The 24,765-nt window shown below is 43.4% G+C and overlaps 1 protein-coding gene across 1 annotated transcript in view; it reads right to left on the bottom strand.

The window, feature by feature from the left end:
* The window catches only part of LOC306709579 (membrane-associated guanylate kinase, WW and PDZ domain-containing protein 1-like), a gene marked incomplete at its 5' end in the record, with an annotated part of 94,034 nt that overhangs the window by 39,405 nt on the left and 29,864 nt on the right, over positions 1–24,765 (bottom strand). Inside the window, 1 exon segment of the mRNA XM_079177772.1 lies at positions 22,765–22,881. Within this exon segment, the coding sequence (XP_079033898.1) occupies positions 22,765–22,881 (117 nt within the window).

Here is a 24,765-nt window from a genome sequence, read left to right as displayed (position 1 = left end):
AATGTCAGCGGATCATCAAAGTGATTACAATTCCTCCTGAGGAGACATAAATATCATGGAAATCCATCCAATAGTGGTCGAGACATTTCAGTCAAAACCACGAACCTGCTGCCAGTGCTCAAGGAAAAGCGTTACCAAATTTACCAAACCATAAATGAATAAATTCTGCCAATCCACTCAAGTAAATGTTGAGATCATTTACAGGACAAGTGAAAAGATTGACCTCCTGGTGGCACGGAAGGAAAAGTCAGGGGATCATCAAAGACCCTCAGGTTCATCCTCAGGGTACCATTAATGTCTACGCCAGATTTCATGGCAATCCTTAGAAAAGGATTTATATTTCACCAAAAGCGTCAACCTGTTAGTGGCACTTGAGGATAATCCAGGGGATCACAAACGACATTATGATTCATCCTCTGGGGAACATGACTGCTTCTACAAAATACACATTTCAGTCTGAACCAAAGTGGTGGACTTACGTTAGCATCACTATAAATAAAACGCTAATCACTTTTTGAAGGCTGAAATTACAGTTAATCACTCAACTTTAACGTCACCACTGTGTGCTATTCTAGACGAGGGAGAAAGCTCATGTTTGACACGAGACTCTTTCTTGTTGGAGTGTTTACCTGAGCCTCTACAATATCCAAGCTCACACTCTGCATCCCTCAGGGCACGTCCAGCCCACAAACACCTGATAATAAGCAAATGTTTAACGTGCACGGCTCAGTCCTACACCAGCACTGCAAATGGCACATTCTCTCCATCGCTTTTCTCTTCCTGCCATTTTGAAAATGATTCTCAAGCTGAACTGATGAAGGAGGAGGCAATTTAGTTGCCCAGACGTATAGTGCTCAGAATGTGAGGAACAAAACAACAACAACAACCATAAAAATGATGATATAATCATCTAACTGACCGTTTACAGCAGCAGCACACAAGCAAAATTGCTGCTTTGTATTCGCCTCGGAGGATCAGGAGGAGATGAAAGGGAAGTTGTCTGGGAGTTTGAGTCATAGGACGAGTTGGTCCCACGGTGGGAGACGTTTCTGAGGCTCAGCGTGTTCTAATGACGCTGTCTGCTGAGCGAGGAATGAAGCTGTTATTCAGGCTATTCCCCACAGTGGAGGGCTCTGATAGGGCGACTAAATCTGGTGAGCCTATATTACAGAATACTGACGGCCTCTTTCAACTTCTGTTATGTGTTACGTTATTGTATGATTGGCATTTTTTTAACCCAGATGATGATTTGAGCGGTACTGCGGTCAAATTTGCACAATTTCTTCATCAAAGAACGACTCTGTAACCATTTGACGATTCAACTTCCTCATGTGCTTCTGGGTTACGTAACTTGATCTCCTGTTTGTGATCTGCTTCTCTGTGAAATAGTGCAGAATTTAAATGCAATATTTTCGGTGCAGGAGGACGTCACTCTTGTTGCTTACAACATGCCCAAAGATACAGTACTGTATGTCCCAATCATAGACTGCCTATAAGAACGTAGTCACCGTGACTGGTTGGTTTGTGGACTATTGGTTTTGAAGCCTCACGTTCTGCATTTGGGCTGCCGCCATCTTGTTTTTTGGCCGTCGCCATCTTGTATTTTTTGCAACTAGAAGTGGCACAAGAGGGTGGAGCTAAGTAGAACTGAATGCTGACATTTTTAGGCAACAGGAAATGCTACAAGTTAACTTTCCTGAACTGAAAACACACCGTGAAAGGGTTAACACTTTATAAGATGGAAACACGGACAAATCCAAGACCGGATAACGACGTGGTCAATCTCAAGGAAGCCCCGCCCTAAAGCATTCCCTGCTTTATAGTCTATTTGACTCTAAATGGGACCATAATAGCTATTAAGACCATAAACTCATGTTTACAATGTTTACTGAGGTAATAAATAAATCATAAATTGCTGCCTGGTCCTGATGCAGTGGGAACCACAAACAGAATCTTACATTCTTACTGGAAAATTATAAAAGCAAGAAAACAAGATTATCATGATACAGCAATTTAACAATACTGCTTCCCAAATCGAAAAGTATGTTTTATTACATATTCTATAGTAAGCATATATATCATAGAAGTTTTATTTTCCGAGGCACTACCCTAATCTTGTAAAACCACACGCCATGGTAGAAAGGAACACAGAAATCTTCTTTGGTCTCTTGAGTGTTTTATAGCTAATCCCAAACAAGATCAGAATCTCTTCCTCTGACTAAGAAAAAACAACAAAAAAGAAAATAGTAATCCAACGATTCAACATCCATCTACCAACTGATCTAAAACCGGTAACAACCAGGGGTGCGTCTAAAAGGGTGGCACCACCCCCACTGCCACCTCATCTTAATACATCCTTGAATCGACCCTGATAACAGCCAGCAATGCATTATACATAAACAAGCACAATTAGCAACAAGTAGAGTGGGTCCAACTCGATGCCCTGATAGCTAAGAGCTGTGGGACCACACAAAAAACCTTCACACACACACAAATGAGCTTGATATGACCATCACATTTATACAGTATATAATAGTCAGCTATCGGTGGAGCCAGCAGTGGCAGCGTTAGTGTAAACATATAGATTAAGACACATTCAACTGTAGGTATTGGCAATATAGACCATGGTCTCATGGCATCTATATCGTAATATCAACATTTTCTAGGGTTGCAATAATTAAATCAATTGAAAAGAAGAAAATTGATACACCCACAGATATTAAAGTGTAGACAGAAGACAAATCTATATTGTGTCACGGTATTGTGTTATATCGCCCACCTTTTCGCAGAAAATCTTTTATATAGTTACTGAGATAAACATTAAATGATAAGAAGCAATGGCGTCGTTTTAGAAAAGGCTATATGTTATCTCAGGAGATATTGTTCGGAGATGATTCCTGTTGAATACCCGGCAGCTTGTCTTCAGTTGGACTCACGGGAGAAAGAGTCTGAATGCTCTCAGTGTACGACGGCAACAGTGAGTTCAGGCTCATCTCCTGACTATCATTGTGGATAGTCTCTATTTTGTCTGGTCAGAGAAACAATGACTGCCCCGTACTCAGCCGTGACCCCGGCTCTGATGAACTAACTTCCACTGACAGTCATCAATGGGCTCCATTGTTTCCCTGTGAGAAACCAGCCAGCACATGCATGAATGGGGGGGGAAACTGAAACACAAGCACATTTGGAAAAAACTTCAGTTTTGAAATACCACCAAACTAAGCAGAGAGCAATCTTTGTTCAGGGAGAAGTTGGATGCTTATTTTATTCAGAGAGCATACAAAATGCATGCGTTTTTTCCGTTTGAGTTGTTGTACTGGAACGGAAAACCAGAATAAAGCTTTTATAGAGGCTCGGAACAGAGGGTGGCCAAAATAACCTGGAAAATACTTGAAATTCAATACAATACAAACCACCTCTTAAAAATAGCCAAAGAGCCGAGGAGACATCTCTCACTTCAAAAAACGAAACATCATAAGCTTCAATTATTGCAGCGCTATTGCATCGGATTCAATTATTTGTTAGCACTCCCTGTATTTCTTCTTCTTTGGTTTTCTCCGAACAGACACATCTCAGAAAAAAAAAAATCGTAAAAGCTTCATAAAGTCAACGTCCATACATCTCTAAAAATAATTATACTAATTAATCACAACTGAAAGATCGTTTGACTGATATTTCTTTGAACTGCGGTGAAATTAAAATCTCCGTGTTCTGCTGTCTACTTTGTTTTGCTTTCAGAAAATCCAATGTGACAGGCTCGACCCTACTTCTGCAGGCATCAAATATGCTCTTGAAAACGCCACTCTTGCACACTGCATCTCAAGTTTAATGGTGTCAGTGGGTATGATTATTCACTACAGGAAAGGAGCCACGTCTCTCATCCGTTTTACTGATGGAATTTTAAATCAGCACTTACACTGACTTCAATGGACCCAACCGAAAAGATGCTGCACACTTTCTAAGCAACGACATCGTACAAAATTGCATGTTCACTTTAGGTGTTTAGCACCATGGGTAATTTTATGTGGCTGTAAGAAATGGCGCAAGCTTGCATGAGTGTGTATGTGTGGGTACAGTGGGTATTAATTCTGAATGTTTCCTAACTATTTCAATGTATGTGTGCTGGAATTTCAATGTTTGGTAAGAGACAAGAAAATTGGTGCATGTTAAGAACTTACATGTCCCAATGTAGAGTACATCATGCATAAATAACACAACAAATAACACACAGAGGGGTACAATTATATAACAGTGACAGATGCCGCTCCGACTGGTTTTATGACAGCTTGTAACAGACAGAGCTCCTTCCTCAGTAACACAAACACACTCATCCTGCCGAGGCTGAAGCTGTGTGTTCACTGCTGGTTGGAGTATTTGTCTTAAACCCGCCAAACGTTGTCACCAGAGCAGCGTGTAGTAAAACCTGATGACTTTACAGTTTCAGAGAATATTTACTGTATTTAAATTCTCTGTTTAACTTAACAGTCACGTCATTCGATAACAGTGATACTTGTTGACTCTACGTTAACATTTCGTATCTGTTGCACTTAAAGCAAATATGTATTTAGATAAGATTGTCAATATGACTCTGATGTCTGTAAATATGAAGCTAAAGTCAGCTTACTATACCATTTTACAGCCGACATCATGATTACGTCACGGTGTAAATGTAATCGACACATCGAAAATGTCCCTTTGCTTTGATGTTGGATGCCAAAATTAATATTGCATATATCTTGAGATGATGAAGCTTAGCCTACAGCTAACCTCCTCAGCTGTCACGGCTAAATTATTGATAAAAGTTACATATAGGCTAAGCTATTAGAGAGTTTCAGTGTAGCATGAAAGGGTGGTGGAATTTGTATTCTTTCTAGCTGACGGCTGGCTAGCTAGCTAGCTTGCTAATCCCGCCATGCTTTAATGCTACACTGGTTACAGAAAATGATCTGAACAAAATTGGCACTTATTTGGCAACATCAATGTGCTTTTTTTACACTTTAAGAACAGTGTGTGGAATGAGCATTAAGTTGTTACATTTTACTCCTTTAGCGGCTGGCTAGTCAGTTAGCTACCTTGCTAATTCCTCCATGCTTTCATGCTACAGTGGTTATAGAATATGAGCCCAATAGCAGGCTGATGGCCAGCGGATACGGTCTCTCTGCCTCCTCACTGAGACTACTTCGCCAGGAGGTGAGCAAGCGGGAGCTACGGAGGTTAGCTAGATATATATAGCCAGCTGTGGAGATGGACAAGCTAGCTAACTAGCCAGCCGTCCTGTCTGGATCTGCTCTCCTCCTGAGAAAGTGGTCAACCAGCAGCGTAAGGGTCGGCTAATACGGTCCTATTGGTTAATGTTAACTTAACAAGTAACACTTGCGGCCCCCGGAGAATGTGTGACTGTACCTAATGAGAGAAACTCAGATTTCTTTTTTCCAGCCACTATAAAAAACAGTCAAACAAAAACTCGCAAGCCATTGTTAACTAATATGTTCAGAGAATTATTCTTCCTCCACCTTTGCTCTGCCCACAAAAGCCCGTCATCATGTTCACTTACAGATTAGTTTAGTCATGTTGCTTTAAAATGTCTATACCTCAATAACTCATTTGTGTGAAATGGTAAGAGAACAGTAGAAGTTGAAATAATCAATTTACTTATAGATCATTTCAGAACCGGTTTAAACTTGAGGCACCTTTTGAGCGCTTGAGTGGGAGCACTGAACAATTTCACCTGGGAGTTTAATCAAGACTCTTCAAGTGTCCCCGTCAGTAAAACATGATCACAAAATATAACTTCTTCAAGGATACTTCGGCTTTAAAGGAGTTGTTAAACCATGCACATCCAAATCTCGACACGACAGTGGTTGAAAGAAGACTAGAAACTGCAAGAACAAAATAGTTCAGGCTGCTCCCAAGGTGTGGAGTTTCAAAATAAAACGCCTCAGGTGTAGCAGATGAATGTGTGTGAATTCCACTTGTATGCAACAGGTTCCATCGTCTGTACGAACCAAAACCATTAACAAGCCACACATTCGTGCTAAATGCATACATGTTTATGTTTAGCAGGTATGTTTGCCATGTTAACCATCTTAGTTTATCATGCAGGTAAAATCGCTAATTATTAATGTCATTAGTTTTGCAAGTGTGTCGTCATTGGAGTAGTCAAGTATTTGACAAATTGAAATTCGTCCTGTTTGGAAAATGCATGTCTGCACAGAATTTCATGGCAATCCATTAAATAGGTAGTTGAGATATTTCAGTCCGGATTAAAATGGTGGAACGACAGACGGATCAACAACTTCATCCTCAGCGCCATGCTGCTAGCCTGGCTAAAAAACAGGAATTACTATTTATAGAAAACAGCACTACTGCAATTTGACTACAACGATTTTCAATAAATAAACTGCCAACATTCCTACCAGAAGGTTAAGAGTCATGTGTGTTTTGAAGTAAAATCAGCTTCAGGGATTTTGTAGAAACTCATAAATACTTTGTGTGACCAAATAGCAACCCGTCGTCCCTTAACAACAAAGACAGCCGTGCTGTTGTTGAACATTCATGCAGCTATTGGCTTGCGTAGTGCAGTAGTACAAAGTGTGTATATATTCACTGAAAAATGAGTCTACCCTCGGAGATTTAGCTGTGCTGTTTATGCCAAGGTTACAAACCTTTTAATCTCTCTGGCTGTATTAGGCTGCTGTTGCAGGCGATGTTGCATCCATAATATGGCTTTCAAAATAAAATTCACCAGCATTATATCCACAGCTCCCCTTTACTTTTTATTGTGTAATGCATTAATACACCCCTCCCATTATCTGTCTTGATTCATGCTTTTTATCTCCTTTATTGCCTGCTGTACAAGCTCTCCACCTCACCATTAATTTCTCCTCCTTTTTCATATTCATTTCTCACCACAAGGAAGTTTAATGTCTCTATACCCATCTTCCTGTTTTTGAAGGTTTCTGTAGTCGGACACAGCAGTGGTTTCTAGGTTAGATCCCTGCTTCGTTCACGAGTTTAGAAACCAAACACACTGCATCCAATCAGCATCAATCTCTCTCTTAGCGACGACGTCACCCAGCAGCTCCAGTCCATCCCCGCAGGGGAGAAAAAAGGGAGGAAATTCGGGGCTGTTGTGAGAGGGGCGGCATCTGCCGAACGGAGGAACGGCAGAAAGAGGGAGTAGGTGGAGGACGACGATGGCGGTGCAGCCACATGACACACAGGGAGGAAAAAAACAATTTGCCTAATGGGCACGTGAAACACCTCGCATTCTCACCCCGTCTCCAACAACCGTCACGCCGCCGAGAAGCCAAAACGCAAACACACTCTTGCACCTCTGTGCTGGTCCTCCTCACATCTCCACTCTCATCTTGTCCCGGGCATCTTGTTATTGAGCGAGTAGCATCTCGCTTTGTTTCTCACCAGGGTGAAGCTGGGTGTGTGCGTGAGAGAGGTATTGATCCAAGCGCTGCTTGAAAAAAAAAAAAAAAAGGATAAAAGGAGTCCAGGCAAGCGTGTCCTCTCATCCGTCACGTCATCGACATTGTCTCTGGTGCACGCAACGCAAAGCGAGGCGGTGTAGTCGATTAACTGATTGGTTGATGGACACACAATTAATCAACTTTTTGTCTGTTTTTTAGTGCCGCGGCGAATTATTATTTTTAATTGTTGATTAATCTGTCAATCATTCTTTCAATCAATCAATTGATTATTGAGTTTATGAAGAAAACAGAAAAAAACATGCCTGTCCGAGTTTCTCAAAGACCATGATGTCATTTCAACCGGCTTTTTTTTTGTCTGACGAAGATATATAATGTAAAATTCTACAATTTCTACAACAAGAAAACATGAAATTGCAAATGAATGTAATGTCATTTAACTAAGCGTTGCAGCTCTAATCTGTTTTACACCATTAACTTGCATCTTTGAATGTGTTCATTTTGGTTGTGGTGAATTGTAAAGGCCATTTTTTCACCATTTCTGATCGACAAAACAAAGAGAAGATCCATCAAAGATATAATCCAGAGATTGATCGATACTAAAGACTAATAATTAGCTGCAGCACTAGAACATTCAGGAAGTGGAAACTATGTTAACAACAACCTAGAGAAAATTCAGTGCTGCTTTTGTGACGGTATGCTGTCCAAATATCAGAGTTATTAACTAACGTTGGACAGTTTCTTAAATCATATTTTACTTGGTTGTTGTAAGGTAGTGCATTGTATTGTAAGGTGTGTTTTCTGCCTCCCTGTATAGAAAGTGGAAGGGCAAAAAAAAGCCAAATCATTGCATATGAGAAGTGTTGCAAGTCTGCTTAATTTCACCCCCCACTGTACTCTGCGCTAGATTTTACCTGCAGTGTATGGCATTACATTTACAGTAAACACACACCGGTATGAACGTCCACACTGACAGAACCACACACACACACACACACAGATAAAGGAGAGAAGAAGTGTGCAAACACATATACAGTGTATTCAGAGTGTGGACTATAAATAACAGTTTGTGGAAGCCAGTTTCTGTCCTCACTGGCAGTTCATAAAAAGCTGTGGAGCAGGGGACATGTGTCCCTGAAGTGGCCTGGATGAGCGCCTGCTATGACCCACATCCTGTCTCCTAATACTGGGCCACTCACTCACTGCTACCCAACACGCATCATAAACTGCAGGAGCATCCGAGCTGTCCTAAGTCGTTAATTACAGACCTTGGAGAAATGTTATCACCTGACAGTAGATACTCGGTGGACGCTTGTTTACAGTCATTTTCACACGAACTGGCTTAAACTGCAATGTAGCCGAAAAACTCCGATCAAAACTCCGAAAAAGGTGACAGTTCATCCACACATGAACGTCTTTGAAAACACAAAGGCAGGATTTCCTCGGGATCTTTAACTTAAGGCCCACTTCTGATTGTTACAAAAATATCCAAGGACCACATTCCCCGCTAATTGAGAAACAAAACATGACAAGAAGAAGGGGGAGAAATAATACTTATTATGCCTTTGTGAGCTGTAACGATCAATACATATTCTGCCTTTACCTTCACCCATTGCTACCTGCCATTATGAATCCGAATTTAATGTATTTAGGGTCATATTTCCACACCACATGCTTTAGAGCTTTTACTGGCGCAGAGTTCTCTACTGATGACGAGTGATTAGGATGTTTGTATTCAAACGTAACTGGACGTTGAAGTTTTTTATTTAACCGCTTTCATTTATGTGAATTTATGAGCACATTAACATAACTAGCTGTGCAAATTACAAAGACATTATTTAATAAATGTAATCTAACCATTTGGCAGTACCTACTAAATAGTGCCAACTAAATAGTGCTCTGAGGTCCACTAGTGGTCCCGGGCCCAGCAGTACTAAAGGTTTGTAAGAGCAGAAGCATAGTCTGTATATCAGAAGTGAACGCAGTCACCGTGAACATCACAGATTGGTTCGTGGACTACGGTTTTGAAGCCTCAAGTTCGGCATTATGGCCGAAGACATCTTGTTTTTTTGCAACCAGAATTGAAACCCGAGGGCGGAGCTAAATACCATTTTAATAACAAAGTTACTATTAAGTTTCATGAAGTGAAAACACACCGTGAAAGGGTTAAAGTTCAGAGACAACTCCCAGTTTGGACAACGCCGTGGTGGCAACCTGTCAATCACAAAGCAGCCCCTCCTTAAAGCATCCTCTGCTTTATGGTCTGTGTGACTCTAAATGGACCATCATTTACTAAATGAACATCATGCTGTATTGAAGAAGACTTGAAACTAGAGATTGAGACCATAAACTCATGTTTACAATGTTTACTGAGGTAATAAATCAAGAGAGAAGTAGAGTCATTTTCTCATAGACTTCTATACAACCAGAGGAGTTGCCCCCTGATGGACATTAGAAAGAATGCAAGTTTTTTTTGCAACTTCAGCATTGGCTTCACTTTTCAGACCTGCAGGTTGCCGTCTGATAAGAAGGTTAACACGCCGCAAAGAAATCCACTTCAAGTGCAGCATAGCAGGGACGTCTCTCAGCGAGGTACTACAGAAGGCAGCAAAACATACTGATGTGACTAAGATGGCCTTACTATCAGCAGACCTTAATCAACTTACTACATGATGGCATCAATGTCCTGACACTCAAGTCCTGACACAAAAGAACACGTGCACTTCTCTCTTGATCACTTACAAACAGATATAAACACTTGTTTTGATCAGTTTTGTCAAGAAGGTATTTTTGTGTTTTTCAAATTGAAGTAAAACCTCACTTCCACCTGCACCAAAACATGTACAGTTAATAGAAAGCGAAGTTCCTTCATCTTATCCACATGGACTCAGAGAGAATATGGAGGAGTTTGCATTTCCTGAATGTTTTTTAACGCTTCTGCTTCTGTAAAAGAGTTGCATTAGTGTCAAACATTTAGAGGCCATTTTATCTAGCTTCAGAGAAAAGCAGATTCTGAGGCCATCTGGCTACTGAATCTTTTACAATACACAGAGCTCAACCTTCACTGTTTTATCAGCCAAAAGAAAATTCATATTTTCCCTCATATATTGCTCCACATCAATTGGCCCTTTTCCATCACAAATACTGAGCTAAAGAAGATCCACTGAAATGCTGGTCCACTGAGTATTTGGACAAAAATCAAACACAAATGGACTTTTTACGTCGTTGAAAATGCAAAACTGTGTCCTTGAATGTACACTGGAAAATACAAATATCCTGTTTATGCATGAAGCAAAGTTGCACTGCAGCCATTTCTGGTGGGCTGACGCAAGCCATGTGAGTTTGTACTGAGAGGGAAGCTGTTATCTGTGGAGGCTGACTAAATATTTCATTCATGTAGCTGAGTGAATGTTTGTATGGTCTAAAAGTGGCTCGAGCCTGTCAGAGATATCCACATGCAACATTCTGCTCTTCTCTTGGGTAAAAGAAAATCTTACGAACGCTCAAGAGCAATCTCACCAAAATAAGAAGAAACATCTCGTTGTCACAGTCCAAGGCTGTGAAGGCCGACCAGTCGGCGTGCTGACGTTTCGCAGTCTCATTTCGCCGCATGTTAGAACAAGATTCCAGAGAGGGGTATTTACTGACGTATTTCATATCCTAGAACACGTTAAACTCTCTTAAGCTTGTGTTAACCACAGACCTTATTTCAGTCATCTAAAGAAAAATACGGATGACTTGATTATCACGTGAAAAAAGCAACAGTCCCTCTTTTTTGTGTATCTAATTTTGTGCACATTTTGTGCTTTGTTAGCTAAGCACCTAATTGGCTGATGAAGTAAGAACAACGGACTTTACTTAATCCTCACAGACTAACAATAACCTAAACCCGGATGCTATTTCTGGCCTGAAAACACTAGGATGTCAGCAGACAGCGTTTCATAGTATTGTTACACTCGACACTCATTTGCTCCTGACAGAATATAGTCACTTGATAGCACCGGATTGCTATTGTGTGGCAATTTGGAGCATGCTTCACAGGACGAAAATACAAACGTTTTCGTAGTATTTTATATTTTTCTGAAAGCTTAGGTTCTTCTCTCTGGCTCTCTACATTTTACATTTCCATCTTGTATTGTGCAGACAAACAAACACGTGAAGTGCAGGATGTCAGTCTAAAGGTGATATTTCTCTCTCGGTCTCTCTCTTGATGTCCTGTTCTGACCCTGAGTCAGTTTGGTTCACGGTTATTTGAGGCCAATCTAACCTGAACTCCTCAGATATTTACTCCTCCATCAGAGACACAAACTGCTTAAAATGATGTCCGTGATAAAGACCATGAAAGCTCATTTTGTGTGTATATATAAAATCACAACAAACACGCATACAGTATGCACACACGACCAAAACCACAAAGCCAGGTGAAAAAAGAAAAGCGTCCCCCTGTGTATTAACAATAGCCGGTGGGGCTGACAGCACTCTGACATCTGATACCCTCAATCGCCTTCCTGCTGTTGTTGGTCTGGGGAGCTTCCACTCACTGTCTAACACAGACATACACACACTCGCAGACACACACACACACACACACACACACACACACACCGGTTCAGCCAAACATCTGCTGTTTTTAACCCCTGCTGGTTGCGAGTGCGACCGCCACGGGGGATGGGGCAAGAACCTCCAACTGACCTGGGGACTGTAAACTGAGCAGGGAAACATTAATTCCTAACAATGCTATAATAATGTCTAAGTGACTGTTTGAATTTAAAGTAAAAAGATAAATTCACATCAAACTTTTAGATTCTTAAATAAACGACACCTCACCACCTGCGTTTGTCCCGTCCGCGTCACCAGAAGTTGCAGCTACAGCATTAAAAAACGGGGCGTGTTTCCAGCACAAACACGCTCGGTGTTGATGGGGAAGTGTGTGTTATGAAAACAGAGGCTGAGAGGTGACGTGAGGAAGAAATTGCATGCACATATCTGAGAGCAGACAGAGCAGGAAGGGGGGGGGCAGAGAAGAGGCAACAGTCACACAGGGAGTTAGCGGGCAACTCTCTGGGGCCTCTAAGCCAATTACCGGAGCAGCATTGATTGAGGCAGCACTTTAAGGCCTCGTCCACACAAGTAGTCCCTTAATACACTGGTCAGACGATGGGAGCGTCTCAACCACAAACTACGGATACGTGGCCATTTGCATCCATTATGGTGTCGGCGGGACAAATCTTTCTAGCGATGCTAATAGGACTAATACGGAATATTTGGTCCGGGGTTCAACTTATTACATTTATGTGTCACTCCATCTTCCTGCCTTTAAGGCTTTGGAAGTCTGCAGCTGCTGAGACGGACAGGTACTGGACTTCTTCCCTCAGTCCGGATCGGCTGACCCCCCCGGAGACCAAGGTGAGTATTGGGTCCCGAGTGCCGTGGCTTGTGTTCAATCAGCACTTCCATCCCCCGTTGAAGGGTTCGCCGGGCCATAATGATTTATGAGGGGGAACGGAGACGGGAATCAATGTAGCGGAGGCCCTCAGATTAATGATTAAGCAAATAGCAGCCCCGCTCCAGATCCTATCGGGGGCCAAGGTGCTGCTCAGAGCGCGCCATGCTGTAGTGATTTCAATTAACTAGCGTGGGGTTTTGGGGGAAGCTTCAGCAGCAGAGCCACAATGCTTCTTCTGGTCTCGCACGATGAAACACAAGCAGCCTGCGAAAGTCACAATAAAACGAGAACAAGTTATATCTGCAGTGCTGCAAAAAGAGGGTCGCGCTTACGCTCGTCAAGACTGTTTTTTACTGTACCAGCAGGAAATGTGTTTGAAGTTTGTATTGTGGTTTACTTTTCTTCGAGCTGACAGTTGAAATCTTGTATTTTGTATCGGCAAAAATATGTTATGACTGTTTGGGTTTACAGATGCACCGATACTGATATTATATATCGTTTGTCTCAAATTGGGAATCGGTGACGATGGGCCGATCTGGTATCGGATACCATCATTTCAATAAACAGCAATTTAGCACATTTATATCAATGTACAGCTTATTCATTAGGCACTGCTACTGGATCAGTACTCGATATCGACCGATAGTCAATGCCAATATAGTCAATATATCGGTGACAGTAACAGGACTGAAAAAGTCTTACAGGTTCATCCCGACTTGGGTTTCAGATCAATAGTTCATTTGTTTAAAAAGGCCACAATTAACTCTGCGGATTATGTTCTCAACCGACTGATAAATCATTTCGTTATGTAGAAGTTATGTCTTCCAGCGTCTGACTTGGACCAAATGTTTCAGTCTTCAGTCACATAAGACAAAAAGCTGCAGATCATTACAGCTGATTAGGTGGAACTCATTAATATTCGGGGACGTTTACTTGAAAAATGACAAAACCGTTGCAGATCGACGATCGATTAATCGACTAATCGTTTCCGCTCTTCAGTAGAATATCATGCTCATGTTTCTCAAAGTAAAGTATGAAAAAACATCTCAAACAAAAGCCAGCCCTACATTTTATGTAAAGACTAACTTTTTTTATTTTTTAAATCAAAGACTCTACTTCATTGAGGTTCCTCGCTGTGATTGTTTGAATAAAGGGATGATGCAGCTCCCCATTAAAGAGCAGAAGGACAGAGAGGACAGACACACAATACCGCTGCCGCCCAACACAACGGGCCATTCTTTTCAGCTCGCGCCACAACACTCCTCGCAGCTGAGTCCCAGCCGCTATTCTCCTGCTGTTCCCCCTGCTCCCTCCCCATCGCTCCCCTTTCAATATGGGGGAGAAGAATGGGAAAGGAGGGAGGGGGGGGGGCTGAAAATGTATAGTGGGCACATACAATCTGAAGCGTCACTAGCTGGAAATCTTGTATAAAAAAAAAATGGCACAAAAGACAACAGTTTATTGGAGAAAACTGCGATGGAGAAAAAAAAAAGGGGGGGGGGGGGGGGGGGGGGGCTTTCATTCAGAGAGTAAAGCTGAGAGGAGGGAGATAAAATGAGGGGAAGATGTAGCAGACAAACGTATTATGCACACACACACACATCCGTCCATCAGCACAGACACATGGTACTGCACATCAGTTAATTAATACCACAATCTGCACCAGAACCGAGTCTCACAGTCTCTCTTTCTTTCAAAGAAAAGAAAAATCCACCTGCCTCTGTGTGTCTATTCCACCCCCCCCCCCCCCCCCCTACAATCTAATCCCAGAAGCCAGGGCATCATTCCCAGGAGAAGAAGTAAATGTCACAGATTTACCTCTACACCGCCACTGCTGCCAATGCTGCTGCTGCTGCTGCTGCTGCTTGTTTTCCTCCCTGTTCGTTATTCCACAGAAATATTCAAAAAGATAGATCCAAGTGGGCTGAATTCTGCTCTCCCTCTCCGCACCAAACCATCCATGGATCACCCGGTTGTCTGTGAGCGAGTGCTAGCTCCCCCAGCCTGTGAGCTCATTCAGGCAGGCAGCTATGTAGGCAGCTGCCGTTTTTCTTCAAAGCTCCACAAGCAGAGCAAATTAGAGGTCCAGCCCAGCTTAGAAGCTAAGCCATTGTGAGCTATTCACACTCCAGTTCCTGTCTGAGGCCAATGGCTGCAGCCCCCCCTCATACTCCCGCCCACTCTCCCTCCCTCCCTCCCTCCCTCTTCCTCATGCTCTCTCTCTCTCTTCCCTTCTCCTGCTATCTTAGCCATAAATATAGACGCTTGACATTACCTAACACATGGTGCCTCCTGATAAACAGCCAGCTTCAGGCAGGTCTCGTGACTGGGAAAACCTCTCCAGGGGTGAATGCCGGGTTAAGGAAGGGTGCAGAGGGCAGCAGGGCAAGGACGTAGGATGTAGGATTCAGGGTGTAGAAGAAGATGGGAGGAGGGTACTGTAGCATGTAGAGTAAAAGATGCTGTTGTTACCAGCTCTTTGGGGTTTTTCGTTCAGTAAGAAGCGGATGTAGTCACCGTGACGTCACCTGTTGGTTACTACACTTTTGAAACCTTGAGTTCGGCATTTCGGCCGTCGCCATCTTTTTTTTTTGCCACCAGAGGTGACACGGTAGGGTGGAGCTAAGTACAACGGAACGCTGATTAAGCCATTTTTAGATGACCAAAATTTTATTTTCATGGACTGAAAACATGGACAACGCTGTGGTAGCCCCGCCCTAAAGCATCCCCTGATTTATGGTCTGTTTGACTCTAAATGGACCATCATTTACTAAATGAACATCATGCTGTATTGAAGAAGACTTGAAACTAGAGATTGACATCATAAACTCATGTTTACAATGTTTACTGAGGTAATAAATCAAGAGAGAAGTAGAGTCATTTTCTCATAGACTTCTATACAACCAGAGGAGTCGCCCCCTGATGGACATTAGAGAGAATGCAAATTTAAGTCACTTCCTTCCTTGGCTTCACTTTTCAGAACTGGAGGTTGCCGCCCAGTTTAGTTGCAGGCTCTATTTATTTACTATGCTTTGACTTAATTGATTTAGGATCTTGGGAGATTAAGGGCCCAACGGCAGACCAAAGGAAAGCTTGCACCTGGCAGCACAGGCCTGTACCTGCATGGACATGGACTGCTGCCCAGGCAGCCTGACCACAAACCCCTAGAGCTGCCCTGAGGGAAGAGGACTGCAGATATCTGCTTGGATTCACATGGTCCAATCTTAGCCACATGTCCTCATTGTACCACAGCTAAAAAAAATAAATAACAGCAGCTTTACTGGCGGTTCTGAAGTGAATTAACAAAACGTGTTGAATGCTACATTTTGTACCTTGATGTAACCGTTGCATGTGTTACCTTAAATACAGTTTAAGCAATATGTCTGAGATTGATTCTTTGTGTTTTGAGTATTTACATCAACCTTTGTTGGTAAATATTAGGCTAGTTAGGTCATTGTTTGCAGTGTGACTATTTTTACTAGTGAGTAGTTGAAGGACAAGGTCGGACATGTTTTTGTTGGATTAACAAAGCAGTTCAGTTCATAGCTTGCCAACAGAACATCATTTTGCATAACTTTGCAATGTCTAACAAGCTTCACGCAGCATTTACTGGTGTGGTGCTTAATCAGATTTTGCAGATACTGGTATATCTGTAAAATGTGAATATTACCCGTCTACAGTTTTATAATCGGTCAACCTGTGGAGTAGAAATCACACAGCTGGATTTCTTTGTTTAGGGGTATCTTTTGACATTTTGTAAATGACACTTTCACGTAAGAGAGAGAGATCAAAAGCACTGTAGTGTAAATACAGGGAATATGAAGCTTCAGCCAGCAGATTAGCCTAGCTTAGCATAACGACTGGAAGCAGGAGGAAACAGCTAGCATGGCTCTAAAGGTTGCCTACCTCAAACCTTAAAAGCACATGTCGTGAACACGTTATATCTTTCTTTGTTTCATCTGTACAAAAAATGAAGAGTAAAAACAATGCGTTACAGTAGTTTTTACTAGCAGAAAACAGATGCAACGTATTAAGCAGCTTCCTCTTCTCCTGTAAGCTAAGCTAACCATCTGCTTGCTGTGATTGCATATTCCACATTTTATCTTAAGTGTGTCATGTAGTGTGGGACTTGCACTGGTCTGTTCTTGGTCTGGACTTGGTCTCAACCCCTCAAAGTCTTGGTCTTGGTTTTTGGGGGTCTTGACTACAGCAATGGCAAAATAGCAGCGGAATGTAGGGATGGCGAGTAAAATATTCATGTAACAAATGTCATTTACAACACACTGCTCAGCTATTCTAACAGCCACATATTAAAACGACAAGCAGAAACTGCATAAGACACACTGTAAATGCTCTAATCATGATGTAGATTGGTAAGTTTGCTATAGATAAACACCAAATAAAGCCCTGGGATAATCAAAGCGCACTCCTCCACGGGAGTAAATATGCTCAAAACACAACCGATACTGAGAGCAGCCGCATGAAGAGAAACTTATCCGACTTCAGATCCATCTGCTCGGAGGCATTGAGGCTCACAAAAACACTCGAGAGCTACAGCACATGTGCTAGCTAGCCGCCACAGCAGATCCACAACCAAACCATCACAAGACACTCGCACACAGATCAGTCTTGTAGAGGACGACAGAGAATCTTTGTTCAGTCGGTGAATCAGCAGTTCATTCTCCTCGATCTCGACCGAGGTTATCGTCGTCGCAAATCACGACCACAAAAATAGACACACTAGCCGGCCGTGTGAAATATATGATCTGTAAATAGTAGAGAGCCACACCTGTGTTCATCAACAATCCCAAGCTCTGTGTTTGCTCCATGTGGACGGGACTCCCAGCTCTGGACGAAGCAGGAGAGGACTGCAGTCCCTCCTCAGCCGTACGGCGAGGACTACATGAGGCCTTTCATGTGGGACACCACGGTGGCTCATTAATCAGGGGCTGATCACTTTAAATTGACTCTGGGGTTGATCCTGTCACATCACATCTCTACTTGAGCATTCACTTGATCAAAAGGACAATTGTCTTACATGAGCTTGGGGCGAGGAAACATGACGGAGTATTTTGAATAACAATAATATAACTGTGAGCTAAAACTTTGGATTGACAATCAGAACGGAGAGCAGACTCTTGTTCTAAACTCAAGGAGCGGAAACAGGGGTTGTGTTGTTGTAATGGTCTCTTCTTGAGATGCCTTTGAAAGGGGCCTGGAGGAGATTGTCAATAACAAAAACAACGTCAGAGATCCACAGCCTCCACCTTCCACCCACTGGACCAACTGCACTAAAACAAGAAGGAAGACCTGCAGCCCTTTTGGCCTGTATCTGTAAAATATGCTAAATTTGGCAATAAAAACCACCAACACATGCATTAAACATAAGCCTCACACACACACTATAGTCCACACTCACACACACACACACACCTGTCTTCATACACCATTACTATGCAATAAAACACACATTTCACCAGCTCCCTTAATGAGCTTTAAGGGCCAGTCGTCGTTTCCCCGAGTGCACCATTGCACGTTTACGCAGCAGATATTTCGGTTGCAATGAACAAAAACTACGAGCCGTGCGTATACGTGAAAAGCAGGCGGACAGAAGCCGGGGCCCCCGCTCATGCGTTGCGAGAATGAATGGCCGTCATTAGCATGAGGCTCCCCGGCAGCACCCTGCAATGCAGCGACACACACACACACACAAGCACACACACACACAATGGCGAGTGCCACGCTTCCCCCCCAGAGAAGCCCTTTTGTTTGAGCAGCATCTGGACCTGACCTCCATGCATTCGAGGCTGATGACCCCCCTCTCAGCTCCTCATCTCCTCTCCTATCCTAACCTCCCCGTAAAAGCTCGCTCTGCCTCTACAGCACCCCCCCCCTCCTTCTCTTCCTCCTCCTCCTTCCCTTTACCCTGTCCGTTCTTCACACACAGATACCCCCCTCCTCCCTCCCTCCCTCGCTCCTCTAGCTAAAGGAGAGCAGCCATCTCTTGCTCCTTGAAAAGAAGGTCTGTGTACTAGTGGGCCTTACACAAAGCCTGCAGGGTGAATTAGAAAACCAAAGAGGAAAAAGCACCAGGGCTACTGGCCATCTGTCCCTCTGGGTTGGACGTGCCTGCTCCGAGTGGGCCAGCCCCCCCCCGCATAACTCCCACCTCTACCCCCACCTCCCCCTGATTCCCTTAGCCTATATACACAGCATCAGCCACAAACATACACGCTCTCTGCCATGCATACATCACGGGCTTCGGATGGCGGATGGTTGGTGAGAGTGGGGGGGGGGGGGGGGGGGGGGAGAGAATAAGAAGCTGCCACTTGCCTGGATGCAGAGCGAAGCCCCCGGAGCCAGGAAATCAAGCCGTAATCCCTTTTCTTTGTGCGAGCGGCAAACAGAGAAATTTGTCTCCAACAATGATTTTCCCCGAGATCGGCAGTGGAGTGGAAAACAAGGAAGCGAGGGAGTGAAGGACAGCGAGGAGGGGAGGGAGATAGAGCAAGAGAGAGAGAGAGAGAGAGAGAGAGAGGATGAGATGGAGGGTGAGAGCAGCAGAGGCAGGGAGACAGCGGGAGCAGCTAGAGTGTGACAGAGGAAGGCAGCAGTCACCGCCGAGCCACAGGGACGCTGACACTCACTGGAGGACTCGAAGTGAAGAGAGAGGAGGACGACAGAGCAGAGAGGGGGGAGAGAGAGAGGGAGAGATCAGGTGGGGGGAGGGAGGGAGGGAGGATTGGTTCGCCCCGTGGCTACAAACGCTGGGATAACGCCGAAGATAACCCCTCGTCCCCTTTCGAAGCAGCAGCTGTAGACGTGAGGAAGGACACGAATCCCACGAGAGAGAGAGAGAGAGAGAGACTTCTCTATCAATAGTGACATTTGCCGCACATGATAACAATGGCCATCTGTAGCAGCGGAGCAATGAAGGAGAGAGGGGAGGAGAGTGGGTTGACAGAGGGGAGGAGAGAGGGGGAGGAAGGGTCCTATAAACACACATTCACACACAGAGAGAGGGGAAAAAAACACCTCGACCAGTGGTGGAGGGAAAGGCACCTGTTCGAGTCAAGCAAGAGGGAGCAACACATGTGTTAGGGAGAGAAGGGGGGGAGGAGACGTGAGGGAGGGAGAGAGACAAAGGAAACAGAGGGCCGAGAAGTGTGGCTTTTATTTGACTGCTTTTGGTCTTTCTGCCTCGTCATGCCAAGAACAACATTTGCATGTGTGTGTGAGAGAGAGAGAGACAATAAACAGGAGGTGGCAGCGATAGTAGGTCAACAAGAAAGAGAGAGAGAGAGGGAGGGAGGGAGGGACAGGAAGACAGAAAGAGAGACAGAGAGAGTATAAACATTTCAGTGTTGTTAGACCGAACTGCCTTGTTGTGGCCCCGGTTTTGCCCAACACACTCACGTTTATCGCCACTTGAAAGTGAATATTAAGCAGGATGAGTCTCATCGTTGTTACTGTCAACAAACTCCACAAAAAACCTACTTATTATCGTAGCCAAAGCCTGATATGTCCTGTTCCCCCGCGCCATACATCGTTTCAAAAACAGAAACACATCGGAGGGCCACACTGTTTCATCAACATGCAACGTGGGCGCTGTAGTTTATTTTAAGTCAATCCCACATCCACCATTCTGCTGTAAACATGTAATAAAACTCCAAATTCATTTCTGAAAACAGTCCCTGACAAACACTTTCAACTCCTTTGTGACTTTAGTGTTCATGTCTTCATGTAGAAACGTGTTTGTTTTGGTCTTTTCATGGAATTTGTTGACGTTGGAACGTTTTCATTGGCCAGTTTTGAGGGGCGGGACTTAGCGAAGGGTCAGTTGCTTATACATATTTATACAGTATCTCTCCAAACCCGTAGTCTCAGCAGTGTGTGAGAACACAGTCGGCAGGATTTCAAGTAGTCTACATTCATATTGTTCATGCAGCTACTTGCCCCACAGCTAACTGTTGTTATGAATGAATAGCGCTTGTTTGCATTTGTAAGCTTTAAAGCCTCAGTGGTGGGAGATCTTTTGGTTGAGTTGTAGCAAAATGTATAATATTAACATGAATGTAATTAACATCAATGTTTCTTTTTTAAATATCACAGTTATCTTCAAAATCGGTATCTCGCAACAACCCTATGTGGTTTTTTCATCCCAGGTTTTGGCCGTAGTTATTGAACAATTAACTTCCGTGAACTGAAAACACACGGTGAAAGCTGATAGACGTTAAACTGCCAGACCGGACAACGCCCTGGTAGTGACATGTCAATCACAAAGTAGCCCCGCCCCTAAAGGATACCACGGGACCATCATTTACTAAATGAACATCATGCTGTATTGAAGAAGACTTGAAACTAGAGATTGAGACCATAAACTCATGTTTACATTGTTTACTGAGGTAATAAATCAAGAGAGAAGTAGAGTCATTTTCTCATAGACTTCTATACAATCAGACTCCAGCGTTGGTTTTGGCCAACCTGTTTTGGATTGTGAGCTAGAACCTTTTCTCCGTGGATTTCTCTCATGTGAAGGACCTTTAGAGGCATGACGAGGTGAAAGTATCCAGCATGGAACGTTTATTCTGAACATTTTAGAGGCATTACTGTAAGAGGTAAATGTATCCAGTATTACACAAGTGGTGAAATTAAGGGTAAAAACATGTAATCCGTTTAATCTGGTGACCCTCCGTCAGCCTCACAAAACCGCCGTACAACATATTCAGCGTTTATTATTTTGTCTATGTTCAATTTTTGACGTCAACGCTGTGTGCGAGGAAGCCTTTCCATCGCGCTGCGATCTTTGCGAGAGAGCCCAACATGTTCATCACATAATCAGGCAGGAATCTATTTTCAATATATCAGAACATCATAATCCAAGGCCGGGCACTGGGAGGGAGGGGGGGGGGGGGGGGGGGGGGGGGGCTCAGCGGAGAGAGAGGCGGATTTACCGGTCACATGGCTGAGCGCAAGAGACAGACAGACAGCCAGAGATTGGACAGAGAGTGAATAAGCGAAGAAAAATACAGTAATCTAGTCTAGGGAGCCACATTTTTTTAGGGAGCGACGCAATAGACAAGATAGAAAGAGGAGGAGGCGGAATCATGATCCCTCTCTTGATTAAATCATGTCTATGCATATGTGTGATAATCAAATTAATTCCTCAGGGGGGAAACTCTCCCTCTCTCTCTCTCTCTCTGTAATCACATCCAGTGTTCTGCTTTTAAAACACTTTAAGGCTTCGAGCTCTTGTGGTCACCACAACTCAAGCAGAAGTTGTTGTAACACAAACATGACAGTAGGATAAGGAATGAACCGAGCAGAGCTGGACCGGGTCGCCCCAACGGACCCATCCGACCGGTCCGTGACGTAACCGACCGAGCCCAGCTGTGGAGGCTGGCTCGGTGCCGGGTGTTTGGCTCGAGCCACACGTTTTTGTATATTTCACAGTTTATGCGAGACAGCTGCAGGAGAGGGTGATCTTGTGCGGTCAAGACACACGCGGCTTTAATGGACTGTGATACAAAACGCACAGGCAAAATGTGCATTTGTTTTGTCTTTTCAGAGCTGGTGAGGATTTATTTGTTAAACGATGAAAGGGAAATAAAGTGTAACGGCATGATTTGTGGTTGGAGTGGAAGGGACGGATGAGATTAAGAGGAGATGAAAGAAATGAGAAAGAAGCCAAAAGAAAGTGGGTCATTGGGGTAAAGATGAAGAAATGATGCTAAAGACTGGTTAAAGTCATCAGCCAGATGTCCTGGTTTAAGCGTCCAGCACCACATTATCATCACAACTGGTATATATATATATATATATATATATATATATATATATATATATATATATATATATATATATATTCTTTCTACTCACAAGGCACAGCGTGGCGATACAGATTGGCCCGGATGGTCTTCTGCAGCTCGTGGTCGGGGGAGGACTTCTGAAACCTCAGGCTCAGGTAGTGCTTCAGGTCCTTGTTGAGCTTGTGACCTGGAAAACAGCCGACGGACAAAAAACAGCTCAAGTAAACAAGCCGGCCACGTCAAGAAACCTGCTCGTCTCTTTTCGCTGTTTACGTGCTGTCATTTGACCAACAGTGAAGTCGTGAAAGGCCGTGACATTTCAGAAGTACAAATGCTCCTGGACACTACAAGAACACGCCGTGTTGATCTTCCTGAGTGGGTTTGGAAAAACAGAGTTTCTCAAGTAAATAACTACATTTGTTTAGGATTGTGTTGACACGTAAATATAATGCAGTTAAAGAATGCAATCAAATTCAAACATATATTTAAAGTCCATGTGATGCAACAAGACTAACGTCACTATATTATTTATTTTAATTGTATTTAATCTTAATTTAATCAGGCTGTCTCATTGAACAAGAAACATTCGCAATCATCAAAACAGAAACAACACAACTACACATTATACAGGAATTAAAGACAATTACAAAAATCAGACAATAAAGCCTTAAAATCTCCAATTTACCGTGTGATACAGAGAACAATGATGAATCCCAAATGATATTGTTTGTGATCAAGTGTAATGCATCAATGCTCACTGTGATAATGCAAACATGCGGATGTTAAGCAAGTATAGGTTTAGCATGTTAGTTCAGTTTGTTAGCGTGCGAACATTTGCTGATTAGCATTAAACCAACACGTTCTCATCCCAACCCGTCACATACTGACCGTTGGCGTCACTTTCTAGCGCACCGGGTAGCGCAACGAGTCAAACGACGCTCCACTACGGTCGCAGGAAACACGTGTTTGACGTTGTGAATCGAGAACACTTGCTGAGGTTTAGGCTAAAAAAAAACGAACTATTGTTTGGTTTCGAAAAAACATCAAGGTTGGGCATCAAATATGTACGTGAACTAAGTAAAACATAAACAACGTAAGTACGGAAAACAGTGAAACGTTTCACTAAATAATTTATCCTGAGGGGCACATGAATGTCGGTACCAATAGTTGTAAAGACGTTTCACTCAAACATCAAACGTGAACCTCGTGGTGGCGCTAGAAGAGAGTCGGTGAATCGTCAAAATCATTTGGATTCATCGTCTGTGCACCATGCATGTATGTTACAAAACGTCACGGTAATCCACCAAATCTTGTTGAGATGTTTGTCTATTATCCAAAATCACCAACCTACTGCTGTCGCTAGAGGTAAAGTCAGGGGATTCCCAAAGTCATTTGGGTTCATCCTCTGGGAATGATGAATGTCTGTATTTCATGCCAATCCATCAAACAGCTTTTGAGATATTTCAATGGATCAACCGACGAGACTGAACATTAGAGCTTCAATTTACTGGATTTCATAGATTTAAACTTTTCTATTCGATGGCAATGCGAGAAATTCTACAAAAATAACATATCGACAGTATGAGTATCGCCGAGGAAGATGCCCGGTATGTAACAGGGTGGTTCATTTAGAGATCCGGGTTTGGGGTAATTGATTAAAAGGGTCTCTGATTGGCTGGACTTCCCAGGCCTACTCAGCATCCATCCAATCAGAGGTGCTGATGCTGCTGGCCGAGTCTGGACACGGCCCCGGTCGCTCACAATGGGGCCAGATGGTCGGAGCTCGCTCTCACGCCAGGGTCTCATTTAGGGCCATTTAATGATCTCCAAATATATCATCCATGTCTGGGAGAGCTGGCAAGCAGGTCTTGGGGGGGGAGGTGCCATGGCCTCCTGTCGGCCTCCGATCACAGAGGAGGAGTCTCTCTTGGCTCGCTGCTTTGAGACGGTCAGTGTGGTGACTGGAGAGGTAGAGTTTACTTTAGAACCAATAGGAAATATAATATGGTTTAAAGTCACAGTGAAACAGCACTTAATTAAGGCGCCTTTAGCTTTAGTGTGAGAAAGAAAT

This window comes from Pholis gunnellus (assembly GCF_910591455.1).
Source record: "Pholis gunnellus genome assembly, chromosome: 2".
Classification (NCBI taxonomy): domain Eukaryota; kingdom Metazoa; phylum Chordata; class Actinopteri; order Perciformes; family Pholidae; genus Pholis; species Pholis gunnellus.
The sequence above is the reverse complement of the archived record's forward strand: the minus strand, read 5'-3'. Positions and strand labels throughout refer to the sequence as shown.